General features: G+C 39.2%; 2 protein-coding genes across 4 annotated transcripts; one reads left to right on the plus strand and one right to left on the minus strand.

The window, feature by feature from the left end:
- The first annotated feature begins 5,453 nt into the window (after positions 1-5,453).
- cunh6orf89 (chromosome unknown C6orf89 homolog) lies at positions 5,454-18,731 on the plus strand. Of its 2 annotated transcripts, none has more exons than XM_034230635.1 (7): positions 5,454-5,788; positions 12,769-12,934; positions 13,532-13,680; positions 14,431-14,582; positions 15,569-15,704; positions 16,164-16,320; positions 16,587-18,731. In XM_034230635.1, the coding sequence occupies exons 1-7, from the start codon at positions 5,600-5,602 to the stop codon at positions 16,667-16,669; spliced, it is 1,032 nt and encodes a 343-aa protein (XP_034086526.1). In that variant the 5' UTR covers positions 5,454-5,599; the 3' UTR covers positions 16,670-18,731. The 2 variants fall into 2 exon arrangements, with proteins under 2 accessions (XP_034086526.1, XP_034086532.1); XM_034230641.1 differs by having other exon boundaries at positions 5,459-5,788; positions 16,164-16,287.
- A 694-nt stretch (positions 18,732-19,425) lies between these two features.
- Positions 19,426-25,226, minus strand: dram2b (DNA-damage regulated autophagy modulator 2b). 2 transcript variants are annotated; one of them, XM_034230585.1, is made up of 8 exons: positions 24,995-25,226; positions 23,810-23,970; positions 23,356-23,423; positions 22,780-22,922; positions 22,275-22,452; positions 21,328-21,410; positions 21,032-21,124; positions 19,426-20,740 (listed from the first exon to the last, which is right to left on the minus strand). In XM_034230585.1, the coding sequence occupies exons 2-8, from the start codon at positions 23,938-23,940 to the stop codon at positions 20,618-20,620; spliced, it is 819 nt and encodes a 272-aa protein (XP_034086476.1). In that variant the 5' UTR covers positions 23,941-23,970; positions 24,995-25,226; the 3' UTR covers positions 19,426-20,617. The 2 variants fall into 2 exon arrangements, with proteins under 2 accessions (XP_034086476.1, XP_034086471.1); XM_034230580.1 differs by having other exon boundaries at positions 23,810-23,975.
- Positions 25,227-25,435: the final 209 nt, after the last annotated feature.

Genomic DNA, 25,435 nt, shown 5'->3' on the forward strand with positions numbered 1-25,435 from the left:
AGTAAACACATGTAGTCAAATAAAGTGACAGACTAGGCCTGTGCAGTTGGTATCGGCTATGCCCAGCATGGGCTCCTCCATCAGGCTTGGTCCTCCTCGCTGAGGAAAGACCCTCAGTCCTCTCCAAACCAACAGACAGGACGTCCATCACACGGAGGTTTCTCCCTGAAGTCTCTGCTGCTCTCTGGACACCACGCTGTCTCAATCCGTCCACACTGAATATGAGAGGGGGAAAATGAAAATAATAAATGCTTTAGACAATAAGAAACATAAAGTTGACTGTTGAGTTGCTCAGTTTTTTTAGATTGTCAATACTATTACTGTATAACTATATCTCAGGTTAAGAGGCACATTCAAATAAAGATTGGTCTTTAAATACATTTTGTCTCTTGAATTGTTTGTCTAAAGTCAAGGATCTATAACTGGTACTTAGTTTTAATGATATAGTCTGGTTATTATGCTGTTTGGAGGAGGCCTCACAGGTAAGAGCACTAACTAGCTACCATCACATGTACCTTAGCTTGACTTAAATGTATTAAACGTATAGTTAAGTGATATCAAAATATAAATAACTAATGTCATGCAAACATTAATATTTGCTTGATTCCAGTGTTGAATTTAGCACAATTGCATACAAACGTTAAGGGATTTTAAGATTCTAAAGTATTATGCTAAAAACTCAATAACTTAGATTATTATTTATAGTTTTGCGAATAGTTTAATGTCCGCTTACCTTAGAAACCAGTGGCGAACCGTGGCTATCACAACTGGACCTTCTGTAGACACACATCACCCTCCGCGGCATTATAATGTCTGTCTTTTCACTGAATTGTCGTCTTGAAAAGGGTACTCACAACAATTCCGCAACAACTTCATCTTCACCTGTTGCACTTGTCATTTCAACGTTAACAACAATAAAATGGCATGAATTGCTTCGTCACATTCGTTTTAGATCCTCTGTCTCGAGCCAGTTAACTAGCGGGCCTTCTAGAATACCCTGGAACCGAGGGGAACTCTGAAAGAATACGCCCATTGGCTACAAATCAATATATGATTGGTTGATCAAACTGTCAGTCCAAACGTACGCTCTCATTCAGTGCAACGGCCAGGGCATTCGATCAAGGATGTAGAATACCTTGGTTGAAGGATGTTCTACCCAGAGACCCAGAACAAGATCTGATTGGTTGCTTTCTTTTCTAACACAAAACCACTGAAATGCGTAGTGCATGGTCCGAGAAGGACAAACAAATCAACGTAACACTGTAATATTACAGATCAACAACACGGATACGATTCTCATTTATTGATTTTATATACATTTTATTTATTTAATTAAATCGATTTTTTAAATTTTTATATGAGTGTTCCAGGGTATTCTCTGAATACCTTGAAGGCCCTGACGGTTCGCCACTGTTAGCAACGTAAAATGCCACGGCAGTGTGCAGATGGGGAGCATGTTAGCTTAGCTTGGTAGCTTCAGCTAGCTCTGGAACTTCCAGCTCGGTGGCAGCAGGTCCCGCCTCGGCTCCGCCTCTTTGCCCTTATTTGGAGCAGGCTGAAGCAGGCGGGAGTTGAACTCTGACGTCACTGTCGAGCCGTTAGTGGCCGACTCCGCCTACTAAGGGCTTCTCAGCAACTCTGCAGAATCCTATGGGTGACGTCACGGACCCTATGTCCATTTATATATACAGTCTATGGTGCAAACGCGCTACAACAGCCCAAAACACTTCCAACTGTCACTCTTGCAAAGTTAGTCTGTTTCATTATTATAAGTGTTTTGTCAGTATATTTGAAATGACTGCTAGGTTAGCTACGTTAGCTAGCTAGCTTACAGCAGATCTGCAATAATGTCAGAAGGAATCATATCACATATTTAAAATAAGCCTTTAAAACGTTGTATTTAAACTTCAGGAACGTTTTCAGGGACAGTTGCAGTTGGCCCACTTTATAATCCATCCCTGAAGGTCAACAAGCACTCTGTCTGGTCCCAGCTGTTGGCATCCCTTTTTAGTTTTTGCAGCGCTTTTAATAACCGCTGCACATGTTTCTTGAAGTTGGAGAATACTTTCTGAATCCTGCTCATGTGTTGCCAAGTTCGTGAAGATGTTTCTTCACTTGCATGTGTTTTGGCACATTTGTGTTTTTTATATTTGCATAATTTTAGAAAGGGCAACAAGTTTCTGCTAATGGCAATGTTGTATGCCGTTGTAGTGCGTTTGCAGTGCACCTATCGGCCACCATAGACATCAGTATAAGACTAATACAACATGTCTGCACCATGTTACCTCCTACTTCAGGGAAAATTCGCTATTGATGATTGCCACAAATGATCTAAAATAACTCTTACATGCGCTTGACAACAAACCTGTTTGAATAAGTGGCTCTGGCATGAAGTCCATTGGTCCAGACTCACAGCACACTACAACCATGCATAGATTGCACATAATAATTAATATAATATAACAACCCAGTCTCACGGCATTTCGTGTTCACCAACACGATTTTTAATCTATTGATTCGTGTTCACCAACACGATTTGCCCCTTTTTTTTCGTGTTGCACAGCACAATTTTAAAAGCAATGTATTTCTACTGCCTGCAGCACGTCTTTTTCTCCGGTCGGGTCGTGGGAGACCGGAAGCTGTGTGGTTCATAAAAACATGTTCTTACTCAATATCAAGCCACAATTATTGCTTTTATTTTAAATCGTATAATTTCGGACTTTTGTTGCCGTCTGTGAGGAAAATAAATGGGGCTCAGAGCCTCAGAATACGGAAATCTGTATTTTTAAATATTTTTTTCCTTCTAATTCGTTATTCTTTTCAAAATAACACACTGTTATTTACTCACCAATAACACACAATTATCCTTGCTTTTATTTATTGGTTTAATTCCATAATCTCGGGCTTTTTTGGCGTCCGTCAGGAACTGAATTTCAAATTAAAAATAACCGGAAACAGACGTAGGCCTATAAGGGACATTTCGAGCATCATTGCGATTGTCAACATTTCTGAGTTTAGGATGGCCGAAGACACTACACTACCCATAATCCCTAGCTATCGTTTAGGACTACAGTCCCGTAAGGTTACGCAGAGCGTCAAACAGCTGTGTGAAATGGAACGAAACCACGCCAGACTATCCAAAACTGGAATCGAACGCCCCCCCAGAACTACACATGCTGGCTATTGTGTTTCCCAAAATGTTCTATGGGACGTCTCTACTGAACGTTTTCGTTTTTCCCACAATTAGAAGTTGTCAGTATTAAACACATTGGTGTTATCAAATGTAAAACATATAATTAATAAATGGGTGAAAATCGCTTGTGTCCATAATGCGCAGCATTAATACCCACATGACAGCTCATTGTTACTTTGTAATTATACTCCACTACAATTCAGAGGTTAACCTGGTATTTTTACTCCACTGCATTTATTTGAGTTACTTTGCAGATTCTGATTAATTATGTGAAATATAAACAACCTTTAAATCAGACTTTAGTTACACCTGAGTAAAATTCAGGTAAGGTGATTGTCAAGTGCCAACAATCAGGAGAGATATTTGATAGTTGGTGCTTGAGAAGACTAAACATGTATCTGCAATTGACATGAATGGAAACGAGTAATAAAGTATATTCATTACTCGTTATTCTCTACTAATAGTTAATTAAAGACTGTATATTATGGCTATTTTGCACATCCCTTTCAAGATTTTCAAAGGTTTATTGACATATCATATACACAACTACGGTGTAGTTATGCAATGAATGAAACACTTGGGTCACAGGTTCCTCAACAAGACATCTATCAATATGTGTGTACCTCCACCATCAAACTGTCATATTCTGCAAATTTCTTATTCTATCTACATACATAAGAGTATAATTAATATGTATAATATCAGTTAAAAATAAGTGCTTCAACATAGTTAACATTGCAGGAAAGCAATATATTAGACGTTAAGTACTTTGTCAGGCTTAATATTTATCTGTAGATAGATACCCCCAAAGTGTTTTTCTTATTTAAAAGAAGACCTTAATCTGTTATTTAATGTTTAAATAAAGGTTCATTCGTTTTTCTGTTTTGCACCTCCTCCTATTAATATCTTTGTACATTCTGCACTAAACTGTTTTATTGTAGAGATCACTTGGAGTATCTTCTTGATTTTTTACATTCTATATTTATACTTTCCCCCTATGAAAGTATGTACTCTTAATATGTTTTTAATCAAATATAACAATAATTCAATAACGTGCTTTAACCACTAGGAGGTGCACACAAGGTACACACAGCCATAATAACTTTGTATTATAAATGTAGGACACTTATGTTTTCGTACATCTGAAGATGTGTAGTTTTATGCATGCTTTCACATAATTTTACAGCATATTGCTATACTATTTCAGACTCAGTATTTACATTCTTACATTCAAAGAAAATCAGTAATATCTTTAAAAACTACAGTCCTTTTATATCAGCTGTGCACCGTTATGGTTTAAATATAACCTATCTGTTAATTAGATCAAATGTAAAAGTCAGCCGAATTAGTGTTGATACTGCAAGGAGACGTATTGTGTGAAGATAAATTGAAGATGTTGTTTAATTGTTGAATATATTTATGATCCACGTCAAGTATTCAGTTTCGGCGGCATTTTCTCAGTTTTTCCAAAGGTCTTCTCATCAGGGCTCTATAAATAAAGAACTACGGCAGATCTGTAATATACAATGCAGCCGAACCGTGTATTACAATGCCGTTATGTGATGACTTTCAAAGAGAAAAGCAAGAGCGCTCGGAATTAAGTATTATTTTATTCTTTTTAAATGTTTTCCGGATTTCATATCATATAAACACCAAATCCCAGCATGCATTGCGGCTAAAACATCCAATAAGCGAGCTTAAAACCATAGCTGAGGATCTTGGGTAATCGCTCGAAATGCCTACGTCTGTTTCCGGTTATTTTTATTTTGAAATTCAGTTCCTGACGGACGCCAAAAAAGCCCGAGATTATGGAATTAAACCAATAAATAAAAGCAAGGGTAATTGTGTGTTATTGGGGAGTAAATAACAGTGTGTTATTTTGAAAAGAATAACAAATTAGAATGAAAAAAAGATTTAAAAAATACAGATTTCAGTATCCTGAGGCTCTGAGCCCCATTTATTTTCCTCACAGACGGCAACAAAAGTCCGAAATTATACGATTTAAAATAAAAGCAATAACTGTGGCTTGGTATTGAGTAAGAACATGTTTTTATGAACCACACAGCTTCCGGTCTCCCACGACCCGACCGGAGAAAAAGACGTGCTGCAGGCAGTAGAAATACATTGCTTTTAAAATCGTGCTGTGCAACACGAAAAAAAGGGGCAAATCGTGTTGGTGAACACGAATCAATAGATTAAAAATCGTGTTGGTGAACACGAAATGCCGTGAGACTGGGTTGAATATAACAACACCTTTTAATAGGTTAGTTATGATATGTAGTTGTTTATGAAATGGTGTGGTGGTAAACATTTAATATGACTACCTAGGTGACACCATGCTCCTGAAGCCCGCAGCAGCTGAAGATCAACGTGTTTGACCAAGAAGCCGCTGTGACCGCTGCCGTCATGGGAACGACGATGAGTGAGCCGTGCATCTACGACAAACTGTCCGAGAGCATCGACATCCTCCGGCAGTCGGGATACCGCTACGGCATGTCGGAGAGGGAGATCGAAAGGTTCATCAAGCAGGTCCTGGAGACCAACGAGCCCAGGAGAGAGCCTCCGCAGTTCCCCATCCTGAGAGCCACCATAAAGGTCAGGGAAATATTTCACTGCTAAAACATCTAATCGAATGAAAATATACTCAATGAACTAAGGAAGCCCTTTGTCACATGAAAGTACTTAAAATGCAGTTACAGCCTGTACAATATGTGGTTAATTCGCAAGTTTGTCATTACTGTAAAGTGATTTTAAAGGTTTTTGAATGTGTGTGAGAGAAATAATAATAACTTTTTTGGTGACCACATAAATTGTCGAAATTGGGCCCAATCCTTCACAGCAGGGACTGAGCCCCAGTGTATGGGTCCCCAACTTCACCAAGTGAGCTAACAGCGCCCATGGAAAACACAATTAAGTCAAAGAAAAACCTGTTTGACGACATTGATTGAGGTTTAAAAGCGAGCAATTGAATGCAGTGGATTGATATTCATTCTAATTTTTTTGCAATGACATTTCTTCTAATGACGTTTTTATTCAAACATAGCAAACCATTCAGCTTATTGATACTTTTATAGCATAACATTTGAGCAGCATCCTGTTTTCAAGTGAAAACTCTGCAAAGCATTCTTACAAATCCAATGTAACTGCTATTAAACAGCTACCACAATCACATTTCATTTTGAAATATCTTATAGCTCATGAAAAGAATATTCCAGCCTTTGTTTAACGTTCCCTGAGCTGTGTCCCCAGTAGGGCCTGAGTTGCTTGATGAGTCGAGTCAGCCCGTTGAAATAAACATTTTTAGGAAGAAAAATTCCTCTAACCAGGTCAGAAAAAGATTCTTGGTCATTTTAAAACCTGTTCAAACTGTTTCCAAACGGTATATCCTGTCACAACTACAGAGGAATTTTCGATGCAAGTGACACACAAGTTTAGCATTGAAAACATTCATTTTGAGGCTCACACTTTTGCAATAGCATTAGGTTATCTAACATTTAAAAAATAATTGAGTTATTTTAACAGACAATACGCCATTAGACTTATGACGTGTGAGTTAACTTCGGTGAATTAAAGCTCTAATCGAAAAATGATTGAAAAGGTGAAGGTCAATTGTAGCGTTATCCGACTGTGTTCAGTGTAGTCTTGTAAAATGTAGTTTTTGTCGAGAAAGCCAAACAATTCAAATGTCTCAAAGATACTTTAGCATTACATGTTACTAAACACTTGTATCCAAAGTGACTTACATGCATTCAATACTGTGGACAGTACACATGACTTGTTAACCTTTTCTTACAATATATGCAAACATAATATTGTTTTTTTTTATACCATATCGAATTGGTAAACTCAGACAGCATTTAGGATGAGATAGGGCTGCTCAATTAATCGTATTTTAATCGCAATTACGATTTTGGCTTGCAACGATTGTATGAAAACAACATCATCGAAGTAAAAGGATTATTCTTTTTATTTTTTTATTTTATTTTTTTATTTTATTGGTTTTTCAGTTGAATTATACTTAAAGTTTAGAGTAATCAACTGTTAAAAACATATTATTGACCCAAAGAATCGAGATTATGATTTTTGCCATAATCGAGCAGCCCTAGGATGAGATCCACCTCACTCACCGCATAAACTGCAATTTTAAGACATAATTCATCCAATTTCTGGCGAGGCTCCTCCTTAGTAAAGATGTCACGTCCTTTAACGCCAATCTGGAGGAAACATCATAACAGATTACAAATGGCTTCGGGCCAAATTTGCATTGTTGGTTACTTGTAAAACTGGAAGCACCAGGCTGCATTCCTGGCATGCAAAGGAGGAACAAGCAGGTTTTACCTTGGCATGTCCATGCTTTCCAGAATGAAAGTTAGTCACTTCTATGATCTCACAGGGACGTCCTTTCAGAATGGCCAGGTCAGTCTCCTTGATATCAGAGGACCACTCAAAACTATGCTTCAGTGAGATGTGATCTGCCATGTTGGGCTCTACTCCATCCAGAGGAGCACAATAAATAACATGCAAGAGTTAAGACGGTAGCATTGCTAACAAGGCTCGCCCCCCCCCCCCCCCCCCCGTTTATCTTGTCATCTTACATCATCAACAATCTCCCGATTTAAAATCAATATTAATATTTGAGAAACATAAATATATAATAATAACATTCTTATACAAACTATTTTGTGTAAATATATTTATCTTTACATTATGAGTTTAGGAAACTATCCTTTGACCAATTTCAAAAATGTGCAAATAGATGAAAAAAACATTCACATTCCCTTGAGTAAAAGTAGCAATAACAAAAGGTAAAGATAAATATATTTGCACAAAATAGTTTGTATAAGAATGTTATTATTGTATATTTATGTTTCTCGAATATTAATATTGATTTTAAATCGGGAGATTGTTGATGATGTAAGACGACAAGATAAACGGGGGTTTTCAGTTTTAAATTAATTTAAAAAAAGATAATAAAAACAACAAATTATTACTTAAAGGTAGGGTAGGTAATTCACTTCAGAAACACTTTTAGTTATATTCCATGGAATGCTCTTAACATCCCGATAGCAATGAATATATGAAATGCTTTGACAATAAATATATACAAATATATACAAATATTTCATCTGTGGAAGCCGTGGAAGCCGTGGCGCTGTAAAAAGCACGACCAATCATCTGCCTCGGCCCGCGGCAGATGATTGGATGGCCTACCTGCCTGTCAGCCTTCCATCTCGTGCACAAATGTATCTCGTGCCCTCATTGGTCATGTGCACGTTCGTGTGTGTTGGAGGAGGGGCTCTGTAAGGAAGTCTGAAGGAAGGCGCAGATTTTTTTCGGCTGCGTACTTTCAAATTCTAGCGCACTCGATTTGGTTTCTCCATTCTTACCTATTCTACCTTTACTTAATACAATGTACAAAATAAGGATTCAGGTGGAAATCTTCCAGGTTTCCCCCTCTTTCATAAATCCATAATCATTGCTTTGTATTATTTATTAGTTAAATATTTATTTTCTTCATGTTTTGTATTTGGTAAATGAATCATTTATTGTGATTTATTTGAGTTGATTAGAGTAGTGGTTTATGCTTTTATTTTGAAGGCAGGGTTGGTCATGTATTGGGGACAGGTGGAGCAGTGATTGGGCCCCGGGAATAGGCAAATGTTTTTTTTCTAATAGAGAAAGAGAAGACGTAAAAAAGTTGCAATAAAAGGTGCTTAACAATAGAAAGGAGAAAAATAATTTTAAGGTAAAATAAATGTCTTAGATTTTGTTCAAAGGTATTTAGAGATTGTGATGCTCAATCTAGAGACGATGACAATATGAACTAAATGCTGCCTCCTTCCTTGCCTCAGCCCTCACCCTGGGAATATTTAAATGTCAGAGGAAGTGTTTAAACTAGCATTAATTAAAAGCATGGCTGACAAGCATTCATGTGCTAGTCTATGAAGGGATTAAACACAATTCTATAACATATAGGTGTGAGCAAGCTCTCTGATTGGTCAATAGGCGTGTTTGATCGATCAAAGAACGGTCAAATAGAACGTGCCTTTTCACAACAAGTCAGTATCCCTCCGCGTCTGAGAAAAACGGTATACCCTTGGCCCGAAAAGCAAACTGCTTGCAGGCGCAAACTGCTTGCAGGCGCAAACTGCTTGCAGGCGCAAACTGCTTGCAGGCACAAACTGCTTGCAGGCGTACGGACCTCGGCGCAAGCGCCTCGGTCCTGCCGCAGTACTGTCGTACCAATAATGACGTTAAAGAACGGCCTCTCGTGTATGATTGCTTAAGTAAAAGGATCATCAATTGACAGGACCTAAAGCCAATGGAGATGTTTGCTCTTATGTTGGTCCTGGTCAGAAAGGTTCTGCTTCATTCTGCACAATGTCTACCTAATTATACCTTTCATAAGACCAGAAGGTAGAGTCAGTAACAAAGGCATGCATAAGTGTCTCAGTATAGGCCTGGGGGAGAAACGGATGAACTTTAAGAACATCTGAGGTTTCAAAAAGACGTTTTTGTCTTATTACGGATATGAGATTCCAAGATTCAAACCTGGTTATAAAAGCAAGCCAATATTTATATATATATATATATATATATATATATATATATAGCCTACTGTATATGCAAACATTTCTCCTTTCAGAATTTGTTATTTTGAAAGGTTATAGCTGGAATCCAGATGTCCTCAATTTGATTTTATTTACTTCGCGTCGGGCCCCTGATCAGCCTGTCGGGTGTTCTTTTCCCCATAATGACCACGTCGCTGCACATTATCCCGCTTATTACATGGCCACATTCTCAACAAAGTAACGATATGACTGCCAATATTAATTGAAATGCTTTTATAGATTTAGAAAGTGTTTTTATTGATTTAAAAAATAGTACGCTATTATTTATTTAAAATGACATGCATCCGCTAAGAAAAGTAGTCCGTTGTTACCGTTTGAACTAACGTAGCAACGGAAGGAACTAGGCTTGTTTGAGACAAGCGAGACCTGCGCAGACATGCGCAATGTCGATCAACGTCTTGCTAGTGCGTTGCATGATGGTTAGTCATTTTGTCCGACTTGCTCTGGAGGCTCGCCTACATGAGACGTTGAAATCTCGCGGGACAAAGACGCCCGCAGCCTTAAGAGCGAGGCGCAGCGAGGCGGCGCAGTTGCTCTCCACGGGCTGCGGAAGCGAAATGCTTGATGGGAAACGGCTCGCTGGTATCTCGAGCTGAGCGCTCATTGGTGGTTTTTACCACGTGCTGCTGATGAAACTCTCCAATTGGCTCGGCAAAAGTTTGTTGTTGTTTTGTGTCAGTTTTACGTCGCCACATCCATTCCCATTATTCATCATTGTTCCACAATGTTTATCATCATGAAATTAATATCTATATATGTTATACTATACTTGCACTGCTTACCGTTTTCATACTTTATATATCTTAGCATATTCATACACACTGTTCATACTGCTCACGGCTGATATCTAGTGTATTCATACCCCTCACTGTTTATTCATCATTCAATTCATTCTATATTTTATTCTGTAGATTGTGTACATTACTTTTCACTTTACTGCTTGTTGCACCTGGTTAGAAGCTAAACTGCATTTCGTTGTCTCAGTACCTGTAATATGTGCAATAACAATAAAGTTGAATCTAATCTTGAGCAGGAACAAATGTATTTACTTAGTACATATCTGACATTAACGATTAAACACATGTGTGCATTCTTTATAAATGCAAACCGAGTCAAGCCGACTCCGGAGGCGGCGGTATGCACCTTAAAGTTCTTTGCAATCCGCCAAAAAACCGAGAGAAGAAGAAGAAGACGAAGCCGACTCCGAGCATGGACTCCGAGCTGTCCGACTTCAGGCGAGCTTTTTGAGACCTCCCCCGGCTGCGATCGGCTATTCTCGTCTACTTTCGAGGCGAGCCGCAACGCGTCTCAAACAAGCCTAGTGTCTCGATAGCGTTTTTGAGGAGCTTTTTGATTACAGATTTGAAAACATCGCTGCTTGCTTTAAAAGTAGCACAATTCATGATGTCAAACCTTGGAAAGTATCTAGATATCCCTGCCCTAATGCTAAAGTAACTGCACACTGAATATGTGTCGCCGTCTGATGTCTATTCGTTCACACACACATACGGGTTTTGGGCCGAGGGCGACACCGTACTTCCGGTATCCACCATTTCACACGAGGTGCAAGCAGAATATCATAGTCTATTGCCTTAATCAATATCTAGTCAACTCTAAAATACCACATATATGCATTGGCATGATAATATTATTGTGACAAGTGGGGTATTCACCTGGTGTTTCTAGAAGATAGATGTAGATGCTGCCAAAATCGACCGAAGGCCACTTTCGAGAGTCGTTTTTCCATACATCTGCAGGCAGTCTGTAAAGGCAATCCGACAACCCACACAGATCTAGTTTACGCTGGTAACGACCTAGAGCACACCCCTCAAGTCCAGAGATGTAATCCGAAGACATGCAGCGATTTCTTCGGTCGTTAATTCAGAAAAAAAACCTAGTGCGCTCTGCCTGGCTACGTTAGCTAGCTGTTTATATTAGCACCTCCAGGATATTAGCACCTCCAGGAAAATGGCGTATTTCTATATAGATATATGGCGCGCGTTGCATTGTGGGTAGCTCGTGACGTCACTGTGTGTGAAAGAATGTCTGGACCGCTGCGTAAAAAGGAGGGTTTCTGCCCCGTTACTTCTCCGCTCTTTTCTTGTCGCTCTTGTCTTGTCAGTTAGCCAAACTGTATACAGTTAAATCGAACGGACTTGTTTGTGCAGATGTGAGCGTCCTTAACAACGGTCAATAAATCCTTGACAGCGGTCTGTCTGTTCTGGATTAAACAACGTGTCACATGTTCTGAATTGACCAATCAGAATCAAGTATTCAACTAAGCCATGTAATAAATAGGAAAAAATACAGGAATTGAAGAAATTACAGTTTTTTTTTGTCCGCAAACCATCCTTTCTTGAACTTTAATGCTATACAATTGGTATTTTTTTAACAATATTTAACCGGATGAAGGATTTTACTCACGGACTTCTGGATCTTAAGTTATCAGAGCAACAAGCTGAGCTAGCTCGGTTATCCTGCTGTGATCTGATCAAGAATGGTTGTGATTGGTGGTTTGCTGTGCATGCAGAGCCTGCATGTCACTCACTCAAGTACCCCTGACATGAGAGCCACGCGAGTTTTCCTTTTGCAGCAAGCAGCAAAAATAATTGTAACATGACGCGTTTGAGTTAATTTGCCTACTTAATATCGCACGTCCTAGAAAAAATAAAAAAGGATTGAATTATTATTATTTTTTAAAATAAAAATAAATCGCACGTCCTGCGATGTCAATATCGTGCATGCGATTATCGTCACGACACGATATATCGTGCAGCCCTAGTATTTGATTAAATATCAATTAATGCCAAGATCCAACTGACCGAAATCAATCTCTAGTAGATTAGTGTTTTTATTGTTAAACACTTGCCTGTGGTTGGAGAGTAAAGAGCATACAGTCTCTGCTTTGAGGCGAGTGAAGTGACATCCCTGTGGTCTGTGCAGTTTGTGGTGGCAGTGGGCTTCCTGCTGGTGGTGGTGCTGGCCTTCACGTACCCTCAGAGCGCCCCCCAGCTGGGGCTGGTCAACCTGGGCTGCTACAACTGGTCGTCCCCCCTCAGCCACGTCCGCCTGCTGTCCCTGCCCATCGCCAAGAAGTACAACCTGCAAGGTCTGACGCACTGACACACAAACACAGGTTTCATTAGAAAGTACTGGGTGTCTAAAGGGTGAACAAATAAATGATATTTTTCTTTTAGGAGGGAGTCCAATTAGAGCTGTACTGGATATTTCAATATGAACACTTTTGAATATAATATTTTTGTTCTTATGTAATCCTACACTAATGTAAGCTACACTAATATTATTATTTGTAGAACTAGAGTCCAGTGTTTGCTGCGTAGGATTGTTCCCATGTGGTCTAAATATTTAGCTTTCAATCCATACTTGTTGGCATTAATCGTTTTAAAGACATTTAATGTGGTCAATAACCAGTTTGCTGTCCCAGACTACAGGAGGCTCACAACTGTATTCATCTAACAGCACCGCAAATGAAATAATCACTATAAGCAACAATGTATTTGTTCTCTTTAGTTGTAGGGTGACCTTTAATAAAATATGACAGACATACAGAGCCTCAAAAGTTAAAACAAAGACAAAACACATTTGCTTCAGCCCTAAAACCTCCACTTTCCAACATCTGTCTTTGGAAGAAACATCAGCTTGAACTATAGTTTGTCTAAAGTGAATCTGTGTTTGTGTGCTGCAGGTTTCCATGAGTGGTGGAGTGCCGGCTCTCTCCGGCAGAATCTGGTCAACTGTTCGGGCTGTGCTCAGATCTCCTCGGTGATGGAGGTCCCAGAGAGCCTCAGGGGGACGGTGGCTCTGAGGCGGGGGCCGCAGCTCGTCCTGCTGAAGGTCAGAACTGAAAGCGTCCACACACTTTCACTCCTTTTCCCATGGTGTAGAAAAGCATGAACTTAACCCTATATTGAGTTTTGAGTCCAAATGAATTCTAATATTACAGTTACTGATACATATGCTCCTTTTTTTTACACTTCTTTAGAGTTAAACGTGTCCAAGACTCTAGCTCTTTAAAAAGGTTCTTCTTTTTCCTGTTGAACACGAACAAAGGCCAGGAGTCTGGAATCTCATAATTGTAAGAGCAAAAATGCATCTTTGCGCAGCCTACTTGTAATGGGTTTTAGTCCCGGGGTGTTGCTGGGGGCTTTTAAGAAGGACTGCGTGTTTGGGTAAATTGACCTGTTTGAAAACACAGTACTGTGTGTGCTCTGGTAAAAGTATTTGTCTGCTCTCCCTAGTCGGTCTTTACTTACTAAAGCTCTGGCTGTTAATGCTAGAATCCCTAAAACCCGTTTGATAATAGCTAGTGTGATAGAGACTGTCATTTTTCTTTATCTCAGTTGATTGTTATTTGTATACCTGTTACTTGCCCACTGCAGTTAAAAATGAGCTAATTTAAGCATTTTTTTTTAGATATAATGTATTTTCTTTTATGCATGGTCCTATTTTCATAACGATGAGAGGATTTAATTCTAGGTTTACAATACTTTACTGTCCGACTCTTTGTGAGTGTTGCATTGAACTAGCAGAGGTTTGAACGTTGCTGGAAAGAGAATAACGGCTCCTGTAATGTGGCTCCTGCAGGGCGGGGAGTCCCTCAGCGTGCAGCGGCAGCAGCTGGAGGAGCTCTACCTGGCTCACTCCAACTCCATGTCCATCCTGCTGGAGGAGGACGACGGTCTGCACAGCCACAACCAGGGCCTCCCCCAGGGGCCCGCCAACTTCACTCTGCTCTGGTACTCATTGGTTTTGAATGTAGACTTAGATTTATAGTCTAGTTTCCAGCATAGTTAACCTGGAACGTCAAAGTTTTATGTAAGAAATGTATAGTACGGGTCCCCAGCACAAACGGATGCTAACTTGCATATGTTGGGCAATTTGCACAGTTAGCATAAATTGCGTTAAATGAAATGAATTGCATTATCGCCCACGTAAACAATAGTTAAAAAATGGCTTGGCCAATTCTGGTGGTAATTGAGGATGCTGAATGCATTTCTGACATTTTCAGTATCAGAAATTGCAGTTTTAATCAGAAGGTGGGCTGATTTTGACTCTGCTGAGTAGTGTTGCGACCATTGGATATTGAGAGCACAAGATGAAAATGATTATCTCTACTGTAGACAGCTTTTCTTCAAATAAATTGACAATTTATCCAATCCAGAGGATCCAGAGTCCCCTAAATCTTCAAAATCGACCCAAAATATATGAAAATCAGCCCACCAGGAGTACTAATATGACCCTATTTTTGAATGTCAGAAATGGACTCAGCATCCTCAATAATCCCCAAAACCTCTCAAAATGGTCCCCATTGGCCAAGCCATTATATCACTAGTTTCTCCACAGGCTATAATGGTAATTCATGCTTATTAATGCAATGCTAATTGTGCAAGTTGCCCAACATATACAAGTTAGGATTCGGAAGTTTCTAGGTGTTGGGGACCCCTACTATACATTTCTAACATAACACTTTGGTGTACTCAACATTTCAGGGTTCCCAACAGGACTCTATGAGCTGGCAACTAGACTATAAGGCTTTTATGGAGCAAATGTACTTGCAGGATTCTGAATTGATATCTTTACTGAAGGTTTTTTTTGCACTTATTGAAAGCTGCTTTGGATAAAAGCGTAAACTAAAAGAAATGGAATGTAATGTATTATGAAATGATATGCCGCACATTTTGGGCGAGGGTTTTTATGATTGTTTCTGGTGTTTTGTGTGCAGGAGGTTCAGCTCGGGGACCAGGGAGAAGGTGCTGAGGTGGCTCTTCCCCAAGGCGGAGCTCTGCCCCCTGCTGGACAGTGCCGGGACCATCGTGCAGCGCTGCCTGGTCACACACAGCACCAACTCCCAGAGCAAGGTCAGTCCACACACACACATCTTTACACCTGGACCGTCAACATGTCCAGGACAGGTGTCCTCGGGCGAGGTACTTCACCCCAAACTGCTCCCATAGGCATGAGTACGCCATTCAAGTGTGGATTTCTTTTCTAAATAATAATGGCACTATTACCCTGTTTTTACATCCATTCTGTTTTCCCCTATTCGTAATGCACATTATGCAGCAATCCTTTTATGGAAGGTGCTATACACTGATTATAAAAGTATAGAATTTTGCAAAGAAAAAACCCCTTTTCTTCTGATCAAGTCTGAATGTCCCAATGTTTTTGTCTCCATGACAGCGGCTTGTGACATCATTTGCCCTTTCCATGATATAATACATTTCTGTCTGAATTATCTAAGGGTGAAAATGCAGTTGAAAGTGCATCCGTCCATCACTCACCGTAAATAACCCCTCAGCCTCTGCTCTGTGTTTCAGGGGGTGGGAGTGTTTGGCTGGCTGGTGGTGGGGGAGGGTCTTCCCACAGTGCGAGTCCTGCCTGTCCAGCGCTGCCAGAAACACTGCAGCTCCTTCAACCTGTGGCTGAACCCTGGAGACATGGGTACCACCGTTTTATACCGCGTACACTTTCATTGTAATTTTTATATATATATATATATTGTGTCACTGCCCTATAATATAATTTAGATGAATACATCTTGCATAGATAATCTCACATACACTAAATCATTGTTTGTGCGTCGTCCTTTCAGGCAGCAAACTAAGCAAACAGTGTAACTATTTCTACAGTTAACAAAGATATTGTATTGTCATAGAAAACCATGACTGTACCTCGCGGCCTGCTGGATCTGTTCTCCTCATCACTGACCGTTGTTCCCTGTGACCTTTGACCCTGTGTAGTGTACGCTGACCCTCGGTACTGGCAGATGGAGCTGTTCCCCGGCCGAGGCCAGAACATCATCTGTGACGGATCAACGTTTTAACGTCAGGAGGAGCGACGTTCAGGAGCAGCGTGGAGAGTTCAGGATCGTGCAGATCGGCCTTTCTGTGGCCCCGCCACACCGATGCCTTATTTCCCTCCGGCCTTTTTTACTGACGCCCGTCCGTCCCATAATCCTCCCGGCGTCCTCAGAGAAACACTGCTCACATGACTTGAGTTTGGGAAAAAGGGATCCTCCTCCAGGAGGTCAGAGGATGGAGAAATGACTTTATGACTTTGTCCTCCGGAGTTTTAAACTCTCCAATGTTCTGGATGTGGATAGCTTCAAGCATATATTTAGAACTTCATATAATTCATCAATCATTGGGTGTCTCTCTTTCAGAAGGTGGTGAAAAGTGATGAGAGCTTGGCATTAACCTGAGCATCACAGGGAATCGTTTCCTGTGTTAAAAACCACAGCTTGGTGGGCCTGGATGTATGAGGACCCCTCTGAACAGAAAGCAGCTGACATGAACACAGCAGACTGAAGGCAGGTTTATCTGTAAAGCACATTTCAGCAACAAGGCCATTCAAAGTGCTTCAACATAGATATGAAAGGCATCAAGGCAAAGTGCAAATCTAAGAACAAAGACTACATTGAGCGTGTGTATCGGGGACGCTGCAGATTACATGGTGAATGTTCTTTTTGCATTTAATCAAATTATTACAAACTAAGTTTAGGAGCATGTGGAGTTCATTCAGTCAGTGAGCACTTACTTCATTTGCATTGCATTCTGGGAACTTTCAGCGTCTACTCTTTCACTTCCTGCTGTGTTTCTGATGCTCACCCACAGCTCTTCACCTGGTTCGTTCCTTGATGTTAAAGGGACAGTTCACCCAAGTCGAGTCCTCTAGTAAACACATGTCAGATCATTCTGTTAATGAGTACCACGTCGTTCTATATGTAAAGAAGAAATAATAATAGATACAAATAAGAGGAAGATGTGACTCTTCCTCTTATTTGGATCTATTATTTGCTTCTTGTTGACAACTTCCTGTTTTTTTTTGTCATTTCTGTTTTCTATAGACTTATAACATTAGTGCCAAAAAGTGACGTTGCTATAACAATGTATTAAAATAGAGATTTTCAAAAGCAGTTTCATATTTATTCTAATTTTTAAAATGGCTAACTCGGCCAGCCATAAATTGGACTTTTTATTTTTATTTCAATAGCAGATTAGTACATGTTCCAGCTCATTTGAAGTTTGGAGATTAAACTGAAATTTTTGCTAGTTTTTTTAGATATTTTTTAATGACATAATAAAAAAAGTTGCTAAAAAATGAAATCTTTTAAATAGTGATTTGAATTTCTAGCAAATTGTCAATCAAAGCCAGAATAAATGTTGTACAGTTTTAATTGGGTTAAAATAGTGTCCACATCAGAAATCTGTCTCCATCAAATGTTTCTGGATTATCCAGTATTTCATGGGGACACTGTTCCTCAATAAGAAGTTGATTTTGTATTTTTTTTTAAAACACATTTTTAATGCTGAAATCTCAGAAACATCTGGAGAGAAAAGGTAGTGAATATGTGTTTAAGATTTGGGTGAATTTACCCTTTAACGACTAGATTTTACTTTAATCTAAAACCTTTTTTTTTAATGTATTCTTATCCACGTTGTTTATAAGGATCAGATATTTTTAATTCTGAATGTACAAACAAAGCTGCTTCTCTAATTTTGCTGTTATGATTGTATGTACATATGTTTAAAACATTAATATTTGAATAGTAATGTGTTGTGAATGGATATTGTTCGACTTTTATCACCTGTGCTCACAGTTAACATCAAATCCTGTTCAACAGATTTCCTGAAACCCATGAAGCAGTGAACGGTGTGATTCGTGCTTGATCAGCGTTTCCTTATCCTTAAAGTCTGAATAAAATCATTTTGCCAAAGTTGATCGGTCTCTCTCATTTTGCTCCAGAAACCCAAAAAGCCACAAGTATCCAAACGTCACCAGTTGGGGTCTCTGGAACCAAAGGAAGGAGGGAAGATTTTTAAATGTACGCTTTGCATAGAAATGTCAACATTTTATGAGAAAATAAAACTTGTCATGTACTTGTGTCCGTCTGTGTTGGGTTTCTCTTGACTTTGTGATTTGAAAGTGGTCGAGTTTGTTGGAGAACACAGGGATGTAATATGAAGATCAGTGTTGGAAAGTAACTAAGTACAATTAAACATTTTAGTTACTTGTACTTTACACACGTATTTTCGTTTTATACTACTTTATACTACTACTCTACTACATTTTGGAAACGTTGCACTTTTACTCCGCTCCATTTATTTTACAGATGTATTTACTACTTTAGATTAAACCATCCTACATTTGATTTAAGTAACTTAAATGCGTCTATTGTGCCAAGAAGTTTTGTTATAAAATCTTTCACAGTTCCAGCTTCGTAACTGAGGATTTGTTGCTTTTGTTTTAAAATATTGAAAAAAATTAATAATCTGGAAAGAGTACTTTTACTCCTAAGACTTTAACTACATAATTCTACTTAATTACTTTTCCTGATGCAGTTATTTTACTTGAAATGTAGTATTTTTACAATGTGGTATTATGTCAGTCATTGTACTCGAGTGAAGCATCTGAATGCTTCTCCACCAATGAGAAGACAGAAGAGAGAGAGTTTTCAGGCTCTCTTTGCCCGCTCACATCACCACGTCATGCTCAGAGCTTCAGATGGAAAATACGTTTCTTTTTAAAGACTGAATAATTGATGATATCCCAAAGACAAATGTGACCATTGGGGCAAGAAACAAGAAATACATCTTTATTTCTCTCAACATGAATAACGTAGCAACAGAACAATGCACAATAGCAACTCAATGTTAGCAGTAAGGAGATTGTGTCTGATTAAATATTGTAGATATGTCAATATATGATATAGACAGATGGTTTATGTTTGTATTTTGTGTCTACTGTGACATGTTTCCATACTTTAATGTTACATAGTGATGCCACTATATTACGGAAGTAAACAAAGGTGTCAATTGGAATTGTTCAGGCGGCATTAATTAAAAGTATTAATGCTATCTAGTTTAAGTAAACAATGAAATATTCAGAAACAAATAACATATTAATTGTATCCACACACATTCATGCATTCGCACACACACAACTGAACTAACACTTAACCTCCGTGCCAAATGTCAGCCTCAGAGTGCAAAAAGTTATTTTGTTAATGGAAACCATTGTTGGTCTCAGCTAAAAGCTAAATGTAAATATTTTCTGGAAAACAAAAAAAGAGTTGTTACCGTTTTAAAAACAGTATGAATATTAAAGCAGCAACAAAATATGAAAAAAAGTATTTTACATTGAAAATTAAAAGCTAATCAGTTATTTTAAAATGACATTATTCATGATGTTAAAACATAGAACCGGTGAGTAATTGATATACAAATAATTATCAAATGTGATCGTGTTTATAATATATTTTTGAATTTGAGTTACAGTAAAAACTGTGAAAAATACACCGTATTATTTGGTAGCATATGGAAAGCATCCTTAGAAATAGTTTTAAAAATGCAACGGTCCTGTATGCACAGACTGTAAACTCCCATTACAGTTGAAACCATATGACCCTCAGTGGGCTTTATGGACTCATTAAGGTGGTGAGAGGTTGCCTTTTTCAATTGAATAGCAAGTATACATGATATAAAGTGCTGCGCTGAAGTGGACAAAGTCACTGAGAGGGACTGATGCAGTTTTAGGTCAAAGTGCAAAGTGTCACATTTGCATCTAAAGGGTCAGTTCACCTAACATACAAAATGAATGTATACATCTCTCCAGTCAGATAGTTTGGCTTGACTAGCCAGGTGTGTTACGTTGAAATGCTTTGATCAAAACGATTTGACTGGAGAGATACAACTATGCTGACCCAAAACAGCAGATTTGAGAAAGTCTTTAGAAAAAGGTTCAAGTCAGTGTAAAGCGGGAGGCTCTGCGGTCACGTCCCTCCGGCCAGCAGAGGAGACGTCTCCGAGGAGTCACCTTTGTGATGCGGAGACTGAGACCAGCTGTCGTACAGGTGGCTGCTCTGAAGGTCCGCCTCCACACGCAGGGTGATTTTCTTCAAAAGAAAGAAAGAAAATGAGAAAGAAAGAAAATAAGAGAGAAAGAAAGTAAAGTCCCAATGTTTTTTGGCTCGTGTAACCATTAGCTAATAACCAACCAATGTAACCCCCCGCCCACCTTATCACCTGAGTCTCCTCCTAGAGCACCATTACTACATAGTTTATGCATTCGGAACTATCATATCTCTATACTACAAATACACCATTTATTTATGTCTGGTTGTTTCTAGTAAATATGACCTACGTATGATAGAAGATGATTAGAGCCACTGTGGGGGTCAAGGTACCTGAAAGTCTCTGATGTAGGTGAGGAAGAAGCTGATGAAGGAGAAGGCCAGAGACCACTCAGAGATGGTGCTGATGATGTGAGCCGTGTAACCCTGAAAATACACATACAACCATCAATGTAACACTGATAGGAGCCGTGTTACTGTCCAAAGTGTATATTTGATTTTAGACAAAGTTCTAACATGATTTGAAAAACATGATTGTATATGTCAAATAATGTTTCACTTTGTAGCAGCTCTAACAGATCCACACCGGACCTAAGATTTCATCCATCTTAAAAATATGCAGAACTGACCGTCTCTCCAGGAGTCCAGTGCAGTTTGTGAGCGACGTCGACCCCCGGCAGACTGCTGTACATGATGACCGACGATACGAACACTGAGGAGGACGATGTTAAGGAATACAACAGGACATGAAAGATGTGTATTTGTCTATGTAAGTGTCAGGGAGTAGCCTCAACCACAAATTGAACTGCATTTCCCATAACGTCCTGGTTTTTATCCCTAACGTTATGTAATCTAATTTGAATGTAGCTTCAATATTAAAGAAACTGTAGTTTTGAGCTTCACATGACCAGAACTGTACATTGTGTTGAGGAAATGAGAAAGTTTCAAATATGAAAAAGAAATCATTTGTTTAGTTTTATATGATAATAATGAGCTCAACACCTTCAGAGTCGCTCACAACTATCCAGATAATGTCAATTGAAGTTAAAATGAGTTTTTTTTACGTGTGATTTAATCTTATGTCGCCCAATTCCTACGCTTGTGTAAGGTCAAATCAAAAGTCCCCGACTGCAGGATGACTTTTTTTATGATTTAAAATAAAATACTGCTAAGAACTACTACTATATTACTTTGTTTTTCATTGTTTTGCCAGGTACTGATGCATAGCAGAACAAAAATGGCATGAAGATATTTTTGGCTTATTGTGGAAACTTTTTAGTTCAAGTTGTAATTAAGACACTTTACGGACAACGACACCTGGGAGGCCATTTGCATGTTTACACAGATTGTAGAACCAGTGAGTCCGGACAAACTTTACACATAGAGAAATGCTCTTTCTATCTACTGTAGGCACATTTAGGAGCAGCATAAGCAAAAAGAGAGAAACACAGGCTAGGACAGGTAAGAGTTCACACCAGTTATAGGGAATAGAATCAAAAATATATATGATATGAATAAATATGTCTGGATGTGTAAGAATAACTGAGCTGTGTGTTTCCAGCTGTGTTCAGGATACTGGTGATGATGCTGCCGAGGGTCCAGAGGCCCACCCCCAGACGGACCAGGTAGATGTTCTTGCTGTGGACGTGGGGCTGCATGTAGAGCGAGAGCAGCGTCTGCACCAGGATGTAGAGAGCCCCCACCCCGAAGGTCAGCACCGCCCCCACCAGGTGCATGGAGAACAGCGTGGTCTTCTGCTCACACACCGTTTGGGTTTTACAAACAAGAAAGACAACAAAACAAATGGAAAAGATTTACTGATATGGTTTGTCCTGAAACTAATGACAATGACTGACTGTAGGTCTGGAAATCACATTTGGAGATGTTAAGCTCAGATTCAGCTCAGTCAAGGCAGCGATGTCCACAAAGTTTAAACCTGAGTTCCTGTCCAAGGCTAGTTCTCCTAAACTGGAACACTTCTCAGTTCCTTCCAAAGAAGGAACTGAGAAGTGTTCCAGTTTAGGAGAACTAGCCTTCACACACTTTACAGCAGGAACTGATCCCAGAGCAGCAGCACTCACCTGGAAGTTGGCGATCACGCACATCCCGAAGGAGCTGATGAGACCGAGCAGCAGCCCGACGCGGTTCAGTCTGACCCGCTTCAGCTCCTCTTCACACGTCAGAGCCTCCACCTGCTTGTAGCGCACGTACACCGTCGCCATTCCTAGACACATATAAACACACACACATTTCTATTTGTTATTATTATTTTACGTAGACACAGTTTTGCTAAAATCTCTCAAATACAACAGATAAAGAATAAAAGAATGAAGAATATTTAACTCCTGTACAATAGATTGATCATGAGATTGATAATGATATTAACCTATTATAACATTTAGATTGAGACACAATACATTTAAAACTTATATTAAAAACATTTTAAAGTAACTAAAATAATTTGACTGTCAATTAACCTCACGATTAATTTAAATACATAATTCCTTGTTCTGGTGATCAATAAAGTCTGAACATTTTAAGAAATGTCTCAACACTGTGTTGACATTGGGTTATGTGACAGTGTGTGTGTGTGTGTGTGTGTGTGTGTGTGTGTGTGTGTGTGTGTGTGTGTGTGTGTGTGTGTGTGTGTGTGTTACCTAAGAAGGCTGACACATCCAGCATGATGCCGAACACACACCTCTCTGGTGCCATCGTTCCCGTGTCGCTGCAACACAAACAATTTAATAATAATGACTGACTGTAGCTCTGCAAAATACACGAGGAAATGATTAAGCGAGTTAAGGAGTTTAGGTGAATTATCCTGCATGCTAATGACCTCATAAAAGGTTGCACTCTTGTTATTAGCGTCTCTAAATCGAAAGAGGAGTGAGACAATATCTTGAGTATAGCGTATGTTTTTTTATACTTTATGGATTCTACAAAAACATATTTTGCTCAGATCGCTCTAAAAGTAGTTCCATGAGGCTGGAAGTTACACTGACTGTGCAGGCCCCCTGTTCTGAGTGCAGCAAAGAGAGTGTGTGTGTGTGTGTGTGTGTGTGTGTGTGTGTGTGTGTGTGTGTGTGTGTGTGTGTGTGTGTGGACTCACACCTGATGTAAGGCAACAGAGGATCCACATGCTTCAGCACCACGGCTGTGATGTAAGCGAAGACAAAGGACGCCGCCGTCCAGATGACCAGCGCCGCAGGCAGGAAGCACAGACCCTGCTGGAACCACCACATGGTGTGTGTGTGTGTGTGTGTGTGTTCACTCTGCCCTGTGTACAACATACAAATAGAGGTACACACATTCATATACATCACAAACTGGCCATCAACGTCCTTGCCAATGCTAATATTGATTTTTCTTTCTGTTTCTACCAGGTTAAAACCTATCATTTGTACATTGATAAATCCAAGACAAATTCTGGAGTCTCAAACATACCACTGTATTATATAATTGGGTAAATAATCAATTCTGATACATTTGAATCAATTAAATAATAATTGAATTCACAGTAATTCAAACTACATTATTAATATTTCGCTGCTTTTCTCACTTTTAAATTAACTAAATATATTGGGGTTTTGAACTGTTGGAAAATATACATTTTAAGATGTAACTTATGCTCTGGAAGTTATGATTTGTAAACAAAATTGTGGCCCTGTCATTAAAACTTTTGGGGCATCATTGTTCATATTTTGAATTTCTTTGTTATTATTATTTATTTCAAGGGTTAAGGGAGTCTAAAGGGTCTTTCAGAGTGTAAACACTATTTTAGCCTTTTTGTGTTTATTGAGAAGTGATCCTTTTGCCTTTCTCTGTAATTAGTAAAAATAAGTCTGGTTTTCACTGAGGAAGTGAAACCGAAAACAGTCAGACAAGATGTCGGTGACATGAGCTGTTTACTAGCTGTCGTTGATAGGAAACCAGGACAGCAAACCAAACTCCATTAATACATGCACGCTTTAAAAAAAACATTATACAATTAAGTATTCGAGACAAGGTACACCAAACGGCCCACACTGAATATACATGAACTCTAATGTTTACAGAAAATACAGAAACATGAACCTAATAATATTGGTTAACAATTACGGATAAATATAATAACAAAACAAATTAATGCTAACACCAAGCTAGCTAACGTTAGCTTCACCACATAGCATTCACCGAAGATATTAACGTTGTATTTCAACCTTTTAACCGTGTGTTTGGCGTTAGACACAGCTCTGTGGCTGAGGAAACAACATCATGTGAACTAACCACATTGACAGGCTGTTTAATGACACTCACGTTATCCGAGTCCTCCAGAAACCTTCAACTAAAGTCCTTTAATCCTTTATTTCTAACCCCGACTATGAGGTTGAGATCTCCGGCAAACGTCCGCAATTCTCGGTGTATTTACGGGGTCTTCTCTGAACAAAACTTCCATTAAAACATACATCAAGTTTAAAAGTTGTCTCTTCGTCCTGCTACTAGTCGACTTGAGACCACGCATGCGCAAATTGACTAATGTGAGATTGCTGTCCCGAGATTTGTCTGAAAGGCGGGCTGTGGCCTCATTTGACTCGGCAGCATGGGAGGGGATTGGGGGAGGTCATATGAAGGGTTCTACATCATTATTTAATACACTATATTAGTCATTTCAGATACACAGAGAAGCTGCAAGTCAATTCAATTAAATAGACTTAAGTGGCATGACATAGCACAAGACAAGGAAAAACAAAGTTGATA

The sequence above is a fragment of the Gymnodraco acuticeps genome, unplaced genomic scaffold (genome assembly GCF_902827175.1).
Source record: "Gymnodraco acuticeps unplaced genomic scaffold, fGymAcu1.1, whole genome shotgun sequence".
Classification (NCBI taxonomy): Eukaryota; Metazoa; Chordata; class Actinopteri; order Perciformes; family Bathydraconidae; genus Gymnodraco; species Gymnodraco acuticeps.

Bases quoted from the DNA above. Each gene is read 5' to 3' on its own strand.
- cunh6orf89 (XM_034230635.1), top strand. From the start codon at position 5,600: ATGGGAACGACGATGAGTGAGCCGTGCATCTACGACAAACTGTCCGAG. The intron at 13,681-14,430 runs GTCAGAACTGAA...TGGCTCCTGCAG, and splicing joins CGCAGCTCGTCCTGCTGAAG to GGCGGGGAGTCCCTCAGCGT. The intron at 15,705-16,163 runs GTCAGTCCACAC...TCTGTGTTTCAG, and splicing joins GCACCAACTCCCAGAGCAAG to GGGGTGGGAGTGTTTGGCTG.
- dram2b (XM_034230585.1), bottom strand. From the start codon at position 23,940: ATGTGGTGGTTCCAGCAGGGTCTGTGCTTCCTGCCTGCGGCGCTGGTC. The intron at 23,424-23,809 runs GTGTGAGTCCAC...TTTGTGTTGCAG, and splicing joins CCTCTGTTGCCTTACATCAG to CGACACGGGAACGATGGCAC. The intron at 22,923-23,355 runs GTAACACACACA...ATATGTGTCTAG, and splicing joins GGATGTGTCAGCCTTCTTAG to GAATGGCGACGGTGTACGTG.